General features: G+C 30.4%; 1 protein-coding gene across 4 annotated transcripts in view; it reads left to right on the top strand.

Annotated features, from left to right (window-relative positions):
- Positions 1 to 591: 591 nt before the first annotated feature.
- The window catches only part of LOC143080073 (deoxynucleoside triphosphate triphosphohydrolase SAMHD1-like), a 45,777-nt gene continuing 29,896 nt past the window's right edge, over positions 592 to 16,472 (top strand). For 2 of the 4 annotated variants that reach the window (XM_076255738.1, XM_076255734.1), the window contains exons 1-4: positions 592 to 661; positions 6,678 to 6,732; positions 11,118 to 11,385; positions 15,763 to 15,829. In XM_076255738.1, the coding sequence (XP_076111853.1) occupies positions 11,133 to 11,385; positions 15,763 to 15,829 (320 nt within the window). In that variant the 5' untranslated portion in view covers positions 592 to 661; positions 6,678 to 6,732; positions 11,118 to 11,132. Of the gene's footprint in view, positions 662 to 6,677; positions 6,733 to 7,637; positions 7,804 to 11,117; positions 11,386 to 15,762; positions 15,830 to 16,472 lie in introns of those variants that run through there. The other 2 variants (XM_076255737.1, XM_076255735.1) reach the window with 2 other exon arrangements.

The raw sequence follows: 16,472 nt of genomic DNA, 5'->3' as shown, positions 1-16,472 counted from the left end.
AAACAAAGTTTAATTTTGGACCCTTTGGACCCCTTATTCCTAAACTGTTGGGACCAAAACTCCCAAAATCAATCCCAACCTTCCTTTTATGGTCATAAACCCTGTGTTTAAATTTCATAGATTTCTATTTACTTATTCTAAAGTTATGGTGCGAAAACCAAGAATAATGCTTATTTGGTCCCCTTTTTGGCCCCTAATTCCTAAACTGTTTGGACCAAAACTTCTAAAATCAATCCCAACCTTCCTTTTGTGGTCATAAACCTTGTGTTTAAATTTCATAGATTTCTATTTACTTAAACTAAAGTTATAGTGCGAAAACCAAAAGTATTCGGACGACGACAACGCTGACGCCAACGTGATACCAATATCGACCAAAAAATTTTCAATTTTTGCGGTCGTATAAAAATAACAAATTGTTATTTTTCCAAGTGATGGAAATCTTTATGATTTATTTGACAGAAATCAAATCTTGGGTTCATCCGAGTTAACAGACAGTACGTCAGTAACCATACCCAACATTACAGTTCTCCAGACAATGGAGGAAAGATAACAACAACTGACAGGACCGGAACCGAGAATCTCATTTTAGTGACACCAAAGAAGACAACTGAACCAGTGGTGATGGCAGTGATGTGGGAAGAGAGCGCCAAGTTACAAAGAGGTACATATTGCATCTCACAAATCTATTGTTTTATGTATTTTGCTTCATTTATAACATTGTGTCTGTTGATACTATGTCGCAGACACGAAACAAAGTAGGAGTTTAATTCCCATCAGGTCGCAGATGACCCCCCCTTTTTTTTCTATTTCTTCGGTGTTTTACTTTATAATGATCAGATCATATGTTTTCTTACTATGCATACTTTATGATATATGTGCTGTCCCTCCAGTGGCGGGTCTAGGCGTAGAAAGGGGGGTTCTTGGGGTTTGAATCATATACTTTTTTTCAGGGATCAATGTGTAGCTCTTGGGTCCTTATGTTATTTTTTGACTATTTGCGACTTACCCTTACATTACAATTGTTTTAGGGTCTCTTTAATATCCTTTGCCTCTCTTTTGAAATTCAAAGTATATTAGCAGGGGATTCCAAGCCAAGGTCAGAGTTCTGAGCTATATAATTCTGAGAATTGTACATATTTTTTTTAAGGTTGGAAACACTTCGTAAATTTGTACTTTGACAATTTATGGCTCGGAAAAAAGCTTTGAGTTTTTGATTTTGCAAATTTTATAGGTCGAAGATTGTTCAGAATTTTGTACTTTGTCATTTTTATACGTTGGAGATTGTTCATAGTTTTGGACTTTGTCATTTTTATAGGTTGGAGATTGTTCGGAGTTTGGGACTTTGTCATTTATGTAGGTCAGAGATAGTTTGTAGGTTTGGACTTTGTCATTTTTATCGGTTGGAGATTGTTCGGAGTTTGGGACTATGTCTTTTTTGTAGGTAGGAGATGGTTTGTAGGTTTGGACTTTGTCATTTTTGTAGGTCAGATGGTTTGAAGATTTGGACTTTGTCATTTTTGTAGGTCTGAGAGTATCTGGAGCTTTGAACTTTGTCTTTTGTGGGTGGGAGATGATCTGGAGCTTTGGACTTTGTCATTTTTGTAGGTAGGAGACGGTTTTGAGGATTAGATTTCTTGATAAAATTTTAAAAGTCATATACATCATGTACATTCAATGAACAGATTTTTTTTTTTTTTATGAAAAGAAGTGTGTGGTGTATTGTCCTTCTGGTATTTCTTTTGATTTTTCAAAAAACATAATGATCATTAAACATAAAACATTTCGATGAAAGTTTTATATAAAAATTGCAAGCAAATAGTTTTTTTTACCTTTTCTAAGCCAGTTACTTAACTACAATATATCAGGGCTTTCCATTGAAATGGAAGTAGATGGCTGAATTAAAATTATAGGCGGCTACAACATGCGTTCGGCGAAGCCGGACGCCCACCAAGCTGTAAGCTTGGTGCCTTACGGCAGGGGGTCTGGGGGCCGCTCAAGGCCCCCAGAAGCTCTGGCATAAATAGAGCAAAATCCTGCATTCTCGCAATCTCCTGACACCTAATTTAATCTTTCAAATGACCATTTTTTATGTATGAAATTAAAGAAAGAAAAAAAAGCTCAAAGAAATTTCATTTTTTTTTTGTCAGTTTTTTATATCATTACCTTATGCTTAAAATTCATTTACTTTTAAAGGAGTTTTATTTAAATAATCATCCGGTTTGTTAGAAATCTTGATCGATTTATTTTGCATAACTACGTGCATTTGTAAACAAATGACCCCCCTTTTCTCTCTAAAGACTGTTACGCGTATTTAAATCATACAATTATTTCTCAAGCATTGACAGAAATTTGATATATCCTCTGATTTTCTCTTTTTTTTGTAAACTGTTCAATAAGTCGGATACATAAATCATTTGGAAATATTATTTATTTGAGGTCGAGTCGACAATATTCTACTTTCGTTTTTGACCTTGATTCTCTGAACACCACGTGGGCTTTGAAAAATGAACTTCAAAAGATACTGTTTTCCAGATTCTGAACAATATGATCTACTACACTTTCTTTAATTTGACTAATATTATTCCATAACATAAGATTGTCATCCTATCTGATTGTCTTCACGTTTTAAAAGCCAAAAAAAGCCAACGAGTTAATGACCATCGGAACGTCTCTATTGTTATCTTTCAGTGACCACCGGAACATCTCTCTTGTTATCTTTGAAAAGAAACGATGCATTCTGACTTTAAATAGACAACCAATCAGTGATCTGAATTCATGTGAACTATATTTAGCCCAAGGTAAACATTGACTTTTCATTCTTGTTTACCGTGACCGCGACTTTGCGACAATATACGTCTCTCGGCTGCCTGTAAACATTTGAAAAAGATATTTTTTTCTTTTTGAATTTATATTTTTGGCAGTTAAGTAGCCGGCACTTGAAGCCACTGTAAGCGGCGGATTTCCGCCTGCTACCGGCTTCAATGGAAAGCCCTGATATATATAAACACTTTATTATATATTTTAACTATATATACATTATAACTCTGAGTAAATTTGCACTGTTGTGGTTATTCACAAATTCAAATTTTGAGGAACTTTTGTCTATGTTTGAAATCATTATCAATTAGAAAATCCTTTTAACAAAAATTTAGAATCATTTACCAATTAAAAAACATGTTGAATAAATAAAAAAATATGCTAACTGGGCAGGAATAGGTGCAAGTAGTTATCACAACAAAAGTGCATGATTATCAAAACAATCATACTAATTAAACAGTTAGCTAGATCTAGTTCATGTTTGTTAAATTGTTAAAAATAATATGTTGCTGCTCCTGCTTGAACAAACATGGATTCTCTTTTAAAAAATGAAGTTTTTAACAGTGTTGCATCACAAAGTCAATATGTGCATATTGTCAGGACAGGAATTCCAGTTTGCACTAATTCTACAATAGACTCTTTGGGCTCTGAAGGTTTTTTTTTTCAATATTTCTATAGTTTTGTGTACTGTAATATCTTACCATATTACTGATTAAATTTCTTGAAACTTTGTATCTCGTGTTAGATTACTATTTTGTTTATTTCAGTTTGTTCAGGATATTTTTCTTGGTTATACAATTACACCCGTTTTTTTTTTTATTGTAAGTGACTCGTAAAATAATATTGTTAAGTTGTTTGTCATGTTCGTAACTCATCTGAATTCTTGTAACCATATCTCATGAATTTTCTTGAAACTTTTGTAGAGTTTCCAGCTTAGAAGTTATCAAATTAACTTAATTATTTTTTTAAATTTAATTAATTGTACAACTGAAATCTTCATATACTTTATATTAACTAATAAAATATATTTAAATTGATATGAAACTAAACAAATCTCGTATATTCTTCATTTTGTTTGAAATAATTGTATTAAACTAAAATTTCATTAAAATTTTTAAAATTTCTTATGTTATAAACATATTCATTCCAAACATATTTTTTGATAAAAAGTAATAAAACGTTATAATTTTCTTTATGTGTTTAAAATTCATAATAATTTTACCCCTAAAATCTACTATTTTTCCTTATGAGAAAGTGATAAAATGTTGCATTTCTATAAAGTTCATTAATTATTTTTAACAGTTACAGTGAGTTGACTGTTAGTGTTGCTCTCCACTAATTGCAACTCATTCAAAATTTTGACCAAATTGCAATTTGTTTTATAAAATCTAATTGTTCAACTGGTCAGAATTTTGAACCAACTGCAGTAGAAAACCACAGCCAAGTGAAGAAAGTGCAAGGTGATAAAATAAAATATACTTACAATCCTATAAGACTTTAACTCCACTTTTATGATGTTGTGACAAAATGAGTTTATCAGTTTGTATAATTATATTATATTCATTTCCATGCTGAAGGGGAACTGTTTATTTGGAATTGCTATTAAATTGTCCAAACTAAGCTTTCATATAGTTTTTCTTTCTAAAAGTATTCTATATTTATAAGAATCAGATATCATTTTAAATAAAACATCATATATTCAGTAAAATATGTGTGAAATAACAATATGCTATTGATAAGTTTTCAGGGGAGATAACCTAAAATATTATTCTTTTGAATAAAGACTTTTTGAAAGAAAAGTTATTATCTCCCCCATGGAAACTTCCTACAAACATATATTGCAATTTTACACATATTTTACTGAACATGTGATGTTTTAATTCACATAATGTCTGATTCTTATAAATAAGAGGAACTGTTTATTTTGAATTGCTATAAAATTGTCCAAACTAAGCTTTCATATAGTTTTTCTTTCTAAAAATATTCTATATTTATAAGAATCAGACATTATGTGAATTAAAACATCACATATTCAGTAAAATATGTTTAAAATGCAATATATGTTTGTAGGAAGTTTCCATGGGGGAGATGATAACTTTTCTTTCAAAAAGTCTTTATTCAAAAGAATAATATTTTAGGTTATCTCCCCTGAAAACTTCTCAATAGCATATTGTTATTTCATACATATTTTACTGAATATATGATGTTTTATTTAAAATGATATCTGATTCTTATAAATATAGAATACTTTTAGAAAGAAAAACTATATGAAAGCTTAGTTTGGACAATTTTATAGCAATTCCAAATAAACAGTTCCCCTTCAGCATGGAAATGAATATAATATAACTATACAAACTGATAAACTAATTTTGTCACAACATCATTAAAGTGGAGTAACAGTCTTATAGGATTGTAAGTATCACCTTGCACTTTCACATTTTGACTGAACAATTTGTTCAATATTCTGACCAGTTGAACAATTTGGTTTAATAAAACAAATTGCAATTGGGTCAAAATTTTGAATGAGTTGCAATTGATGGAGAGCAACACTAACAGTCAACTCACTGTAAATACTTATAAAAACACCTTTTGTTTTTATATAAACATCTTTTGAAATATTTTTGTTGGCATTCGAGGAATAGGTAACATCTAAAATGTTGGCATTCGAGGAAGACACCTAATAAAAATATTCAATTTTTTATTTGGACAGGGAAAAGAAGCCACTGACTTACACTATACATGTTTATTTAACAAAAAATTCTGTCCATAGAAATACCGCAAAATACATGTACATGTGTTTTTGTTATTTTAATATTATTTCTAACTTAACCATCATTTAAATCATTGTACAGTTTAATGAAATTATATTTATAATATAAATTCAAAAGACACAGGAAAAAAAGAGTTGAATATATAATAGCACTGGACTCAGAATGAAAATCATTTTGTTCAAGATTTTGACTGTGGACGTGTAATGCCAGCCAGCAGACAATTCTAGCTTACAAATCAGGCATTCAAAAAAATAAAAATATGAAAATATCAGTATAAAAATGTTTAAAAGTTGAATAAGAATGCAAAGTCATATGTTATAGGACTTACGACTGAATGTATGCATTTGAAATGTCAGCATTAAACATTACATGTTAATATTTATAGGGTTTGAGCCCGCTAAACTGAAAAGAAAATATTGATTTAAATTCTAATATAAATATCATCATTTAACATGTTTAACAAGTTTTAAATTTATTTTATCTTCACACTTTTATCTAGTTTAAATTTGATATTGCTTGATTGTTGGTTGCTTAACGTCCAGTGGCAAATTAAATTTGATATTGCATTATCTATTGTCTATTATAATAGCATGTTACAGTGGACATGTTAGCATTGAACATTATATTTTTGGTTAATTTAAGGGTCAGTCCCCATGCCACTAACCTTTTCAATCAAGGAGCAAATTTTTAAGTTGTCAGATTTGTTTAAGACTTGTTATAAGTTAAATCTCACTAGATATATATTGTAACTTTGAATTAAAACACACAAAAAATCAAAGAGGATACATGTATTTAGAAATCTATAAATTGATATGTACAAATAAGTTCCTGTCAATTAACGAAAAAATCAAACTGAAATACATGGATTAATAAATCTATAAATATACATGTACAAAAATGTGCTTGTAAATTGACTTCAAAGAATGCATAACATGCTGAATTAAACTTTTACATAATTGTCAAAATAAAGCTATATAAATAGTAACATTTTTTACAAACTTTAAATTCTTTGTCAGTGATGCAAGACTTTTTTGTTGATGATTAAATTTTGATATAATTTGTAGCTAACCAGAGCATATGTCATTGTAGGTGTCGAGACAGATAAGACAATGATATATTAGGCTATGGATAGTGGCTGTTTGTTGTAAGTAATTTATAACTTATTATAATTTCACATCCTGAGCTCATTGACATGATTGGTGATTGATGTAAAATTACTTTCTGAAAATAGTACATACTGTACATGTATTTACCTAAGTTACCAATGAGCTTTGTTTTTTTCTATGAAATGCTTGCTCACAAAACCAAAGTATCTTTAACAAGATCACAATTTAGAGAAGCTCAATTTATAGTACAAAAAAAAAACGAAAAAAAACCCCATTTCTTTTGCTCTAATGACATGGGTACGGTAGTTAAAACAATGATGTTCTGTGGCAGATTGGAACATTACTTTTTGAAGGCATAAAATAACACATTGTAAAACAGCTCTAAAAAGCTTCACACCAAATATGAAGTTATGTTTTTAAAGTCTTAAATGAAAAGGGACACCCTGCATTTGTCATACTTTAATTTTCAAAATAACACTAGATCAGCCCCGCAAAAAATCACAGGCATTAGAGCTTGTCAGATTTTGTGTCTGGAGAATTTCAGTAAAAGTTCTCACACATGGTGTGAAGCTTTTTAGAGATGTCTTACAATGTGTTTGTACTTTTTGAACTGAGCACCTCCTGGCCTGGTTGGCCAATATTTTGAATTAAAAAAAATTAAAATATGCTCATTAATCTCGATTTTCAGGAAATTTTTCTGGGCTGGATTTTTTTTTTATGACACACACTGTCAATTTCCCAGAATTGCCATTTAATATTACAGCACAATAGAAAAATTGACCTAAATTCTAGTAATAATATCTTACATTCTAAAATGTTGTTTGCTGTACAAACAATGCTGTACATGTTAATTAATTCCTGTAGTTTTTTTTGTGCATTTATACACATGCATCTTATTTTCGTTCACCTGCAACTTCTATTTACAAGAAATCTTATTTATTAAACCAGCTTATGTCAAAATTTATGATGATGCTAGCAGTCTGGAAAACCCCTGTTCTATATACTGAGTCAGTACGTAGGGAGTGACCTGATCATTTCTTTTAAATACACATGAGGATTAATACTAACCATTTTCACATTTGAAGTTATACATTGAGTTTGTAAATCATGTAAGTTAACAATATTTTTTTTATTTGGCGCAGTATTTTGTTATTCTGTCAACTTTGATTTCAAGTTTCTATGGAACTTTTAAAACAAATTATTATATGTATAAGTTAACTGTTCTTTTTGATATCATACTACATTTTATATAGATTTTTTTAAGTTTTTTTTTTTTTGTATATGTCAACTTGACTGCAAACAATATGCAATATTTATACACAGCACATGTACAAATTTTTATTCTATTTAATTGTCTATAGATATTTTTGTATAAAGAGATTGTGAAAAAGAAGAGAGAGAATCAGAGAGACAAAAAGAGATTTCTGATTAATTCATAATTTAGTTTGTCTAATTAAACAAATAGTCTTTTGTTGTTATATTCTTATAATTCTGTAACACCATAGTCAGGTGGTAAAAGGGTGAAGTTAAATCCTTACTTTTGGACATTTGATGTTGAAAAAATAAATAAACAAGAAAAGAGAAAAAAAACAACTGCAAAATTGATTGCGATTGGAAATTTCTTATTTTCCTGGAGAACAAGACTATCTATCAACTGGATAGGTGGCAGATGTTACTTATAGTATATAAACAATATTGATCATGCTCTAATAAACATAAATCACATATATATATATATATATATATATATATATACATGTATATTGATTAACTGATTTATAGATAAACCGAAAGTATCTATATCAAAATCAATACATTGTGTTTGGCCAATTCTTTTTCATAACATATGTACCAGTAGCTAGTCAAAGTGAAAATAAGGAAATAGTAAAATTATGATAAGGTCATTATTTGTCTCTTGATATATAAAATTAAACTGATTGTTGTAAATTTTTGTATCCTTTTGAAAGAATTTTTGAAGATTTTTTTATTTTGGCCCCGTAACAAAGTTCCCCGCAACGAAGTTGTCGGTGCCATATAGTTTTACCCTTGTCCGAAATTCCGTAATTCCATCATTCCGCAACAAACCATTATACGGATTTTTTTTCTAAACGCCTTCAGATATTGGGCTGATTTTTGGTTTGTGAGTTAACCATGATGAGTTACAGATCAAGTTTATGTTTCATTCTGCTCTGCTTATGTTTGCAGAAATTACGGGCTTTGGAATTTGTTAAATTGTTAAAAATCACAGTTATACAGACTTTTTTTCTAGACACTTTGAGATATTGGGCTGATTTTAAGCATGTGAGTTAACCAAGATGTGTTACAGATCAAGTTTAAGTTTCGTTCTGCTCAGCTTATTTTTGCTGAAATTACGGCTTTGGACTTAAATTAAATTGTTGAAAATCACAGTTATATACAGAATTTTTTTCTAAAAGCTTTCTGATACATATATTGGGATGATTTTTGGCATGTGAGTTAACCAAGATGTGTTACAGATCAAGTTAAAGTTTCGTTCCACTCCGCTAATTTTTGCCGAAATTACAGGCTTTGGACTATCTAAAATTTTTGAAAATCACAATTATACGTACAGACTTTTTTTCTATACGCTTCCAGATTTTGAGCTGAATTTTGATATGTGAGACCACCATCAGGTTTGTGTCCACATGTGTAATGAAATTGCAGATTTTTCAACTTTTTGAGACAGGGCGGCATTTGTGTCGTTTTGTCAGGGCCCCGTCACACATCTAGTTTTTAAAGTGTTTCTTTAAGTTAAACTGTACATAACTTAATCTGTTAGTGATGTTTTAAGAAAAAACACATGCATCTAAAATTTTGCCTCTCTGTTTCCATTCTATAATTTCTTGAATCTTAATTTTCAAGAAATTTTTCTGAACTTCAATTTTTGGAAAGATTAGCTTATTATTTATGTCAGACTGAGCTTCAATTTCCAACAAATCTTTTAAAATCATTAAACAATTTCAGAAAAAAGACACACAATGAGAAGCTTGCCCTACATCTAAAGTCTAGTTAAAATATCTTAAAATTCAAAACTTTTAAATTTGTATTTCCTTTAAACATTGATTTATGTGGTTTCATTTTAAAGAGATTTGTCCTTAAATGTTTTTAACTTTCATAGTGTCCTCAATATTATATAACATGACATTTGTAATGGAATTAAAGATTTATATTTAAGGATAAATGTAGAGTACGTACATTATATATGTCATAACCTAGAGATTTTGTTGTTTTTAAAGAATTATGTAATTATATGATTTATTAATATTAAATGTATGTAAAATTTATTACTAAGTGTTGAAGGTCATTATAAATGTTGATTGCTGTTTGTCATGTGACTTTTTACACATGTTCACATGTTAGACAAGTGCAGTTTTGTGGGAATTAGTTCAGAAACTAATGAACCATCTTTAATGTCAATATTGATGGTGTTGATATTAATTTAGAATTCCATGATATTGATGTTAATCTATAAATCTCCCATTCTATAGATTTGTTTCTGGGTTGAGGGAGTGACCCATATACATCCACTTTCTCTAAATACACCCCATGATTTTTGAAAAGTCAATTTCACATTTGGAGCAGATGTCAATAGTTGTGTATTGAATTTGTAAGTTTATATTGAACATAGTTTGATAGTTTGAAACAGTAAAGGGTCTTTTCTTTAAATTGTTATTTATTTTTAAGTTATCTTTATGCTGGGTAATTCTGAAAGAAAGAAAAAAAAGAAAAAATAACCAAAAGAGTTATTTAAAATTACAACTGTTGAGCAGATACAAAAACTTGAGGTATATTTTAATGAATTTAAAATTCTGATATAAGGTAAAATTAAGCACATAACTATACCTGCAGATGAGTTGTAATTTTGAAATATGAAATAATTAGTTACATTCACATAAGGAGCATGTGATATGCTTTGTGTTTCAAATGGCAAATTAAATATATTTTAATTTTAATAACATTTTATGTTTCTATTTTATTGTTTTGCTATGAATAATATGATCAAAAATTTTTAAAAGGAATTTATAAGTATATAACATTAACACTTGACCAATTCAATATATTTGTGAGTGCTTTCGTCAAATTTATATATACACCAATAAATTCCTTCCACAAGTTGTTAAATTGTTATAATTCTTTGAAATCACAGATGAAGAATTTGTGTTAGTAAAAATTAAGCTTTGATTGAGGAGATATGCCACATTTAAGAAAAATGTTGTATGATTGCCTAAGAGACAACTGCCTGCCATATTAAAATCCTATAAACATGTTACCTAAAAGAAAAATTGACAAAATACATGGTCCGGTTGTTGTCGCTTTGACACATTCCCCATTTCCTTTCTCAATTTTCTTTTTTGGAGACCATGAATCAGCATCTGATTTTTTATAAATTGATTTTTTTTTACAGATATTATATATCACAATGAATGACAGAAAAAGAAAGGCAGAAGATCTCCCCTTTACTAACGGTAATGGATGGCATGTTCTGAAGAAAAATAATTCTGAAGTCTCACTTGGCCAGCCTGTTGTGGAAGAGAACGATTTGATATTGGATGGTTTTCCCTCCACACAGGAGAGTAACTATGGTGGAACAGGAGAGCAGTCGTGGTCAGCAGACCATCTTGCTCAGAAGTTGGAGGAAATTGGTTTAGGTGAAGTAGCCCACAAGTTTAGAGGTGTGTATCTCTAATTGTATTATGTACATTTTGTACTAGAATCTTAGTGATTATAATTTATATTATTGCGGCACATTTATTAAGCATTAAGAGCAATTGAGTGCATGGATTATTAGTCATTTCTAGTCCAAGGTTCTTAAAAACTGCTGTGTCCAGTTTTTATATGGCCGCAAAAATTCTTGCGGTTGGTCATATATTGGTATATAGAATTCATTAAAATTTATAACACAAAAAAAAATGTTTATAAACACAAAAGGAAGGTTGGGATTGATTTTGGGGGTTATATGGTCCCATCAGTTTAGGAATTAGGGGCCCAAAGGAGCCCAAAACATACATTTATCTAGTTTCAGGACAATAAGTTGTTTATATTATACATGTATTTCAATTACTCTAAAATTGTACCACAATGTTCATACCATTAAGTAGAAGGTTGGGACTTACCTGAAGGGTTATGGGGCAAACAGTCTAGGAATTTAAAGGCCAAAAACAAGCATTTTTGAAGTTTTGGGACAATAACTTATGTTTAACTGTATGGATCTCTCTGACATTGTACCACAAGGTTCTATATAATGAAGGGAAGGCTTGGTGTCAGTTTGGGGTTAATATCCTTGAACATTTAGGAAAAAGGGGCCAAAAAGGGACCAAAAAGAAGCTTTTTTCTAGTTTACAGACAATAACTTGTGTTTAAGGGTATGGATCTCTCTGAAATATACTGCAATGTTTCCTACTACAAAGGAAAGGCTGGAATTGAGTCTTGGGGGTTATTGGTCCAAGGGGGGTTTCAATAAGTGAGGGGCCAAAAAGGGGGCCCAAATAAGCATTTTTGTAGTTTTCAGTCAATGACTTGTGTTTAAATGTATATTTAATCTCTCTGAAATTATACCACAAGTTCCCATACTACAAAGGGATGATTAAAGGGGGTAAAAGATCAAATCATTAAGCAATTAGGGGCAAAAAAGGGGGGAAAACAAGGGTTAAAGGACAATTTAGACAATTTAAAAGCAGTGAAAGGGAGGTAATCCAATTCCAATTAAAATTTGAAAAATACTGTGATAACTTGATTTTCTCCCTTACATTGCTTGAAAATTAGGTTAAAGGAAGTGATAACTGTCTTGAGAAGTGTAGCTGTAAATTCATTTTTATACGACCGCAAATTTTGAAAAAATTTTCGTCGTATATTGCTATCACGTTGGCGTCGGCGTCGTCGTCGTCGTCATCGTCGTCGTCGTCGTCGTCGTCGTCGTCCGGCGTCCGAATACTTTTAGTTTTCGCACTCTAACTTTAGTAAAAGTGAATGGAAATCTATGAAATTTTAACACAAGGTTTATGACCACAAAAGGAAGGTTGGTATTGATTTTGGGAGTTTTGGTCCCAACATTTTAGGAATTAGGGGCCAAAAAGGGCCCAAATAAGCATTTTCTTGGTTTTCGCACTATAACTTTAGTTTAAGTTAATAGAAATCTATGAAATTTTGACACAAGGTTTATGACCACAAAAGAACAGTTGGGATTGATTTTGGGAGTTTTGGTCTCAACAGTTTAGGAATTAGGGGCCAAAAAAGGGCCCAAATAAGCATTATTCTTGGTTTTCGCACAATAACATTAGTTTAAGTAAATAGAAATCAATGAAATTTAAACACAATGTTAATGACTACAAAAGGAAGGTTGGTATTGATTTTGGGAGTTTAGGTCCCAACAGTTTAGGAATTAGGGGCCAAAAAGGGACCCAAATAAGCATTTTTCTTGGTTTTCGCACCATAACGTTAGTATAAGTAAATAGAAATCTATGAAATTTAAACACAAGGTTTATGACCATAAAAGAAAGGTTGGGTTTGATTTTGGAAGTTTTGGTCCCAACATAATAAGGGGCCCAAAGGGTCCAAAATTAAACTTTTGTTTGATTTCATCAAAATTGAATAATTGGGGTTCTTTGATATGCTGAATCTAACTGTCATGACTGTGTATGTAGATTCTTAACTTTTGGTCCCGTTTTCAAATTGGTCTACATTAAGGTCCAAAGGGTCCAAAATTAAACTTAGTTTGATTTTGACAAAAAATGAATCAGTTAGGTTCTTTGATATGCTGAATCTAAAAATGTACTTAGATTCTTGATTATTGGCCCAGTTTTCAAGTTGGTCCAAATCGGGGTCCAAAATTAAACTTTGTTTGATTTCATCAAAAATTGAATAAATGGGGTTCTTTGATATACCAAATCTAACTGTGTATGTAGATTCTTCATTTTTGGTCCTGTTTTCAAATTGGTCTACACTAAAGTCCAAAGGGTCCAAAATTAAACTTAGTCTGATTTTAACAAAAATTGAAATCTTGAAGTTCTTTGATATGCTGAATCCAAAAATGTACTTAGATTTTTTATTATGGGCCCAGTTTTCAAGTTGGTCCAAATCAGGATCTAAAATTATTATATTAAGTATTGTGCAATAGCAAGTCTTTTCAATTGCACAGTATTGCGCAATGGCAAGAAATATCTAATTGCACAATATTGTGAAATATCAAATTTTTTTTTAATTAGAGTTATCTTTCTTTGTCCAGAATAGTAAGCAAGAAATATCTAATTGCAAAATATTGTGCAATAGCAAGATTTTTTTTTAATTGGAGTTATCTTTCTTTGTCCAGAATCAACTTAAATCTTTGTTATATACAATATACAATGTATATTCACTTTTTACTACCAACTGATAAATTAAAATAATCTTTACCATTCAGTGATAACAAGCAGTTTTTTTACATCTTAATATTTTATGATGTATTTAAATGAGTAGTTATTGTTGCAAACTCCATTAGAAATTTTAATTGAGATTAGTTTTGGAATAAGGGAAAGGGGGATGTGATTAAAAAAATTGGGTTCAATTTTTCTCATTTGAAATTTCATAAATAAAAAAGAAAATTTCTTCAAACATTTTTTTGAGAGGATTAATATTCAACAGCATAGTGAATTGCTCTAAGAGAAACAAAAATTTTAAGTTCATTAGAACACATTCATTCTGTGTCAGAAACCTATGCTGTGTCAACTATTTAATCACAATCCAAATTTAGAGCTGAATCCAGCTTGAATGTTGTGTCCATACTTGCCCTAACCGTTCAGGGTTCAACCTCTGCGGTCGTATAAAGCTACGCCCTGCGGAGCATCTGGTTAGAAGTTACTGTTAATTTAAATATTAATTTTCACCATGGTTGTAAGTTATTTTATATTTTAATACTTTAAGATGTATTTTAATGAGTAGTTATTTTGCCAATGTAATTAGAAATTTGAGTTTAGATTATTTTTGGAATAAGGGATTGGGGGAGGTGAAAAAAATGGGGAGGGGTGGGGGAAAAATTTTTCTCATTTCAGATTTCAGAAATTAAAAAGAATTTTTCTTCAAATATATTTTTTTGAGGGGATTTATATTCAACATCATAGTATATTGCTCAAAAGCAAAAAAAATATTTTTATGTTCATTAGACCACATTCATTCTGTGTCAGAAACCTTTGCTGTATCAACTATTTAATCACAATTTAAATTCAGAGCTGTATCAAGCTTGAATGTTGTTCCCATACTTGCCCTAACTGTTCAGGGTTCGACATCTGCCGTTGTATAAAGCTGTGCCCTGCGGAGCATCTGGTTTTAGGTAAATATTGCATAAAATGCAATCAAAACCTTATGGGACTGATTTGATATCTAAATCCTCCAAGGTTGATCACTATCTTTTTTGATACACAAAATATTGTGCATTGATCATAACATTCTATACATCCTATCCTTGAACATTTCCAGAAATTTATTGATGTAATATATGCTCAGATATTCAAGGCACAAAATAATGTTTTACTTGTCTATAAAACTACATAACTTTTGCAAGGTGCCGGTATCTAATATCTGTTCTAAAAATATAAATGATGTCATTGTTAACCTTATCTTTAAAAATTAGAGTTGGAGTTATCTTCTTTTGTCTAGAATAGCTGTTAAATCAACAACAACCAAATTGATGCAATATTTAATTTTACTTCCCACAGATAAATTTGAAGCAATCTTTACCGTTCAGTGCTTTCAAGCACTTTGATTATAATGTTCATGTGTTCAATACATTAGAATTTGTCTAAGTAGTTATATTTGTTATATATATAATGCATTGTACATCATACATGTATATGAGTAATTGTTTTTTTACAATTTCATAAGTTCTTTAATGGCATTTATGCTCCAAATTCACAATTTTTAGTGCAAGTGTGATTTTAAAAAACAGTTTTTACCATCTTTGCATAAACATGATCAAGGAATTTTACATGTTTGATATATTCTTCAATTTTGCAGCATTCTCATTTTATGTAATTAAAAATATAAGCAGTAAATTGTAATGTAATTTTGTGATTTTATAGAACAAAACATATCTGGAGCAGTATTAGACATGATTACAGAAGAAAAACTGACAGCTATGGGTATAGAGTAAGTATAATTTACCTCAAGGTTTGTTGTAAGTTTCTGTGACAATCTAGAAATTGACCTGAGGTTGTGACTTGTGTCTTGTGTTTAACTATAGCTGAATATGTTGTTAAAAGTTTTTGCAAGAAATTAACATGAAGCGATACATGCAAATATGTTATAAAAGTTCCCTCTGCAGTCTTCATGGTGAACCACAGGCCTAGCAGTGCAGGCTGGTAAAATTCCATTTAGGCCTGTTACACATCTATACAAGCCAACAGACATGACAGAAAAATTTTGCCAAATTTGAAGTCTGGGCCTGTAGATTTAGGAGATAACTGTATTGTAATTTAAGCTTGGCCTTCGTAAAACGTAGATTTTACTGTCACAAATTCAGTTTACCTAGCAGTTATTTGCTACAGTAAAATCAAGTTTTACGAAGGCCAAGCTTAAAATACAGTAGCAACATGAATACTAATTGTATTTTTACTTTTTCGTACGCTTCAGAATGGTTTCGATATCTAGACAAAAAGATGATTTTGAGGCTCAAAATGTGACTATCTTATTTATCTTTTGAGAAATTACATACCTAAAAAGAAATCAGAATTCAAAATGGTGGCTTTCCTAGTTACTGACTGGTAGAACATGGAATCTAACCCCTCAAAAT

The sequence above is a fragment of the Mytilus galloprovincialis genome, chromosome 6, assembly GCF_965363235.1.
Source record: "Mytilus galloprovincialis chromosome 6, xbMytGall1.hap1.1, whole genome shotgun sequence".
Lineage (NCBI taxonomy): Eukaryota > Metazoa > Mollusca > Bivalvia > Mytilida > Mytilidae > Mytilus > Mytilus galloprovincialis.
This window is presented reverse-complemented; position numbering and strand designations above follow the sequence as displayed.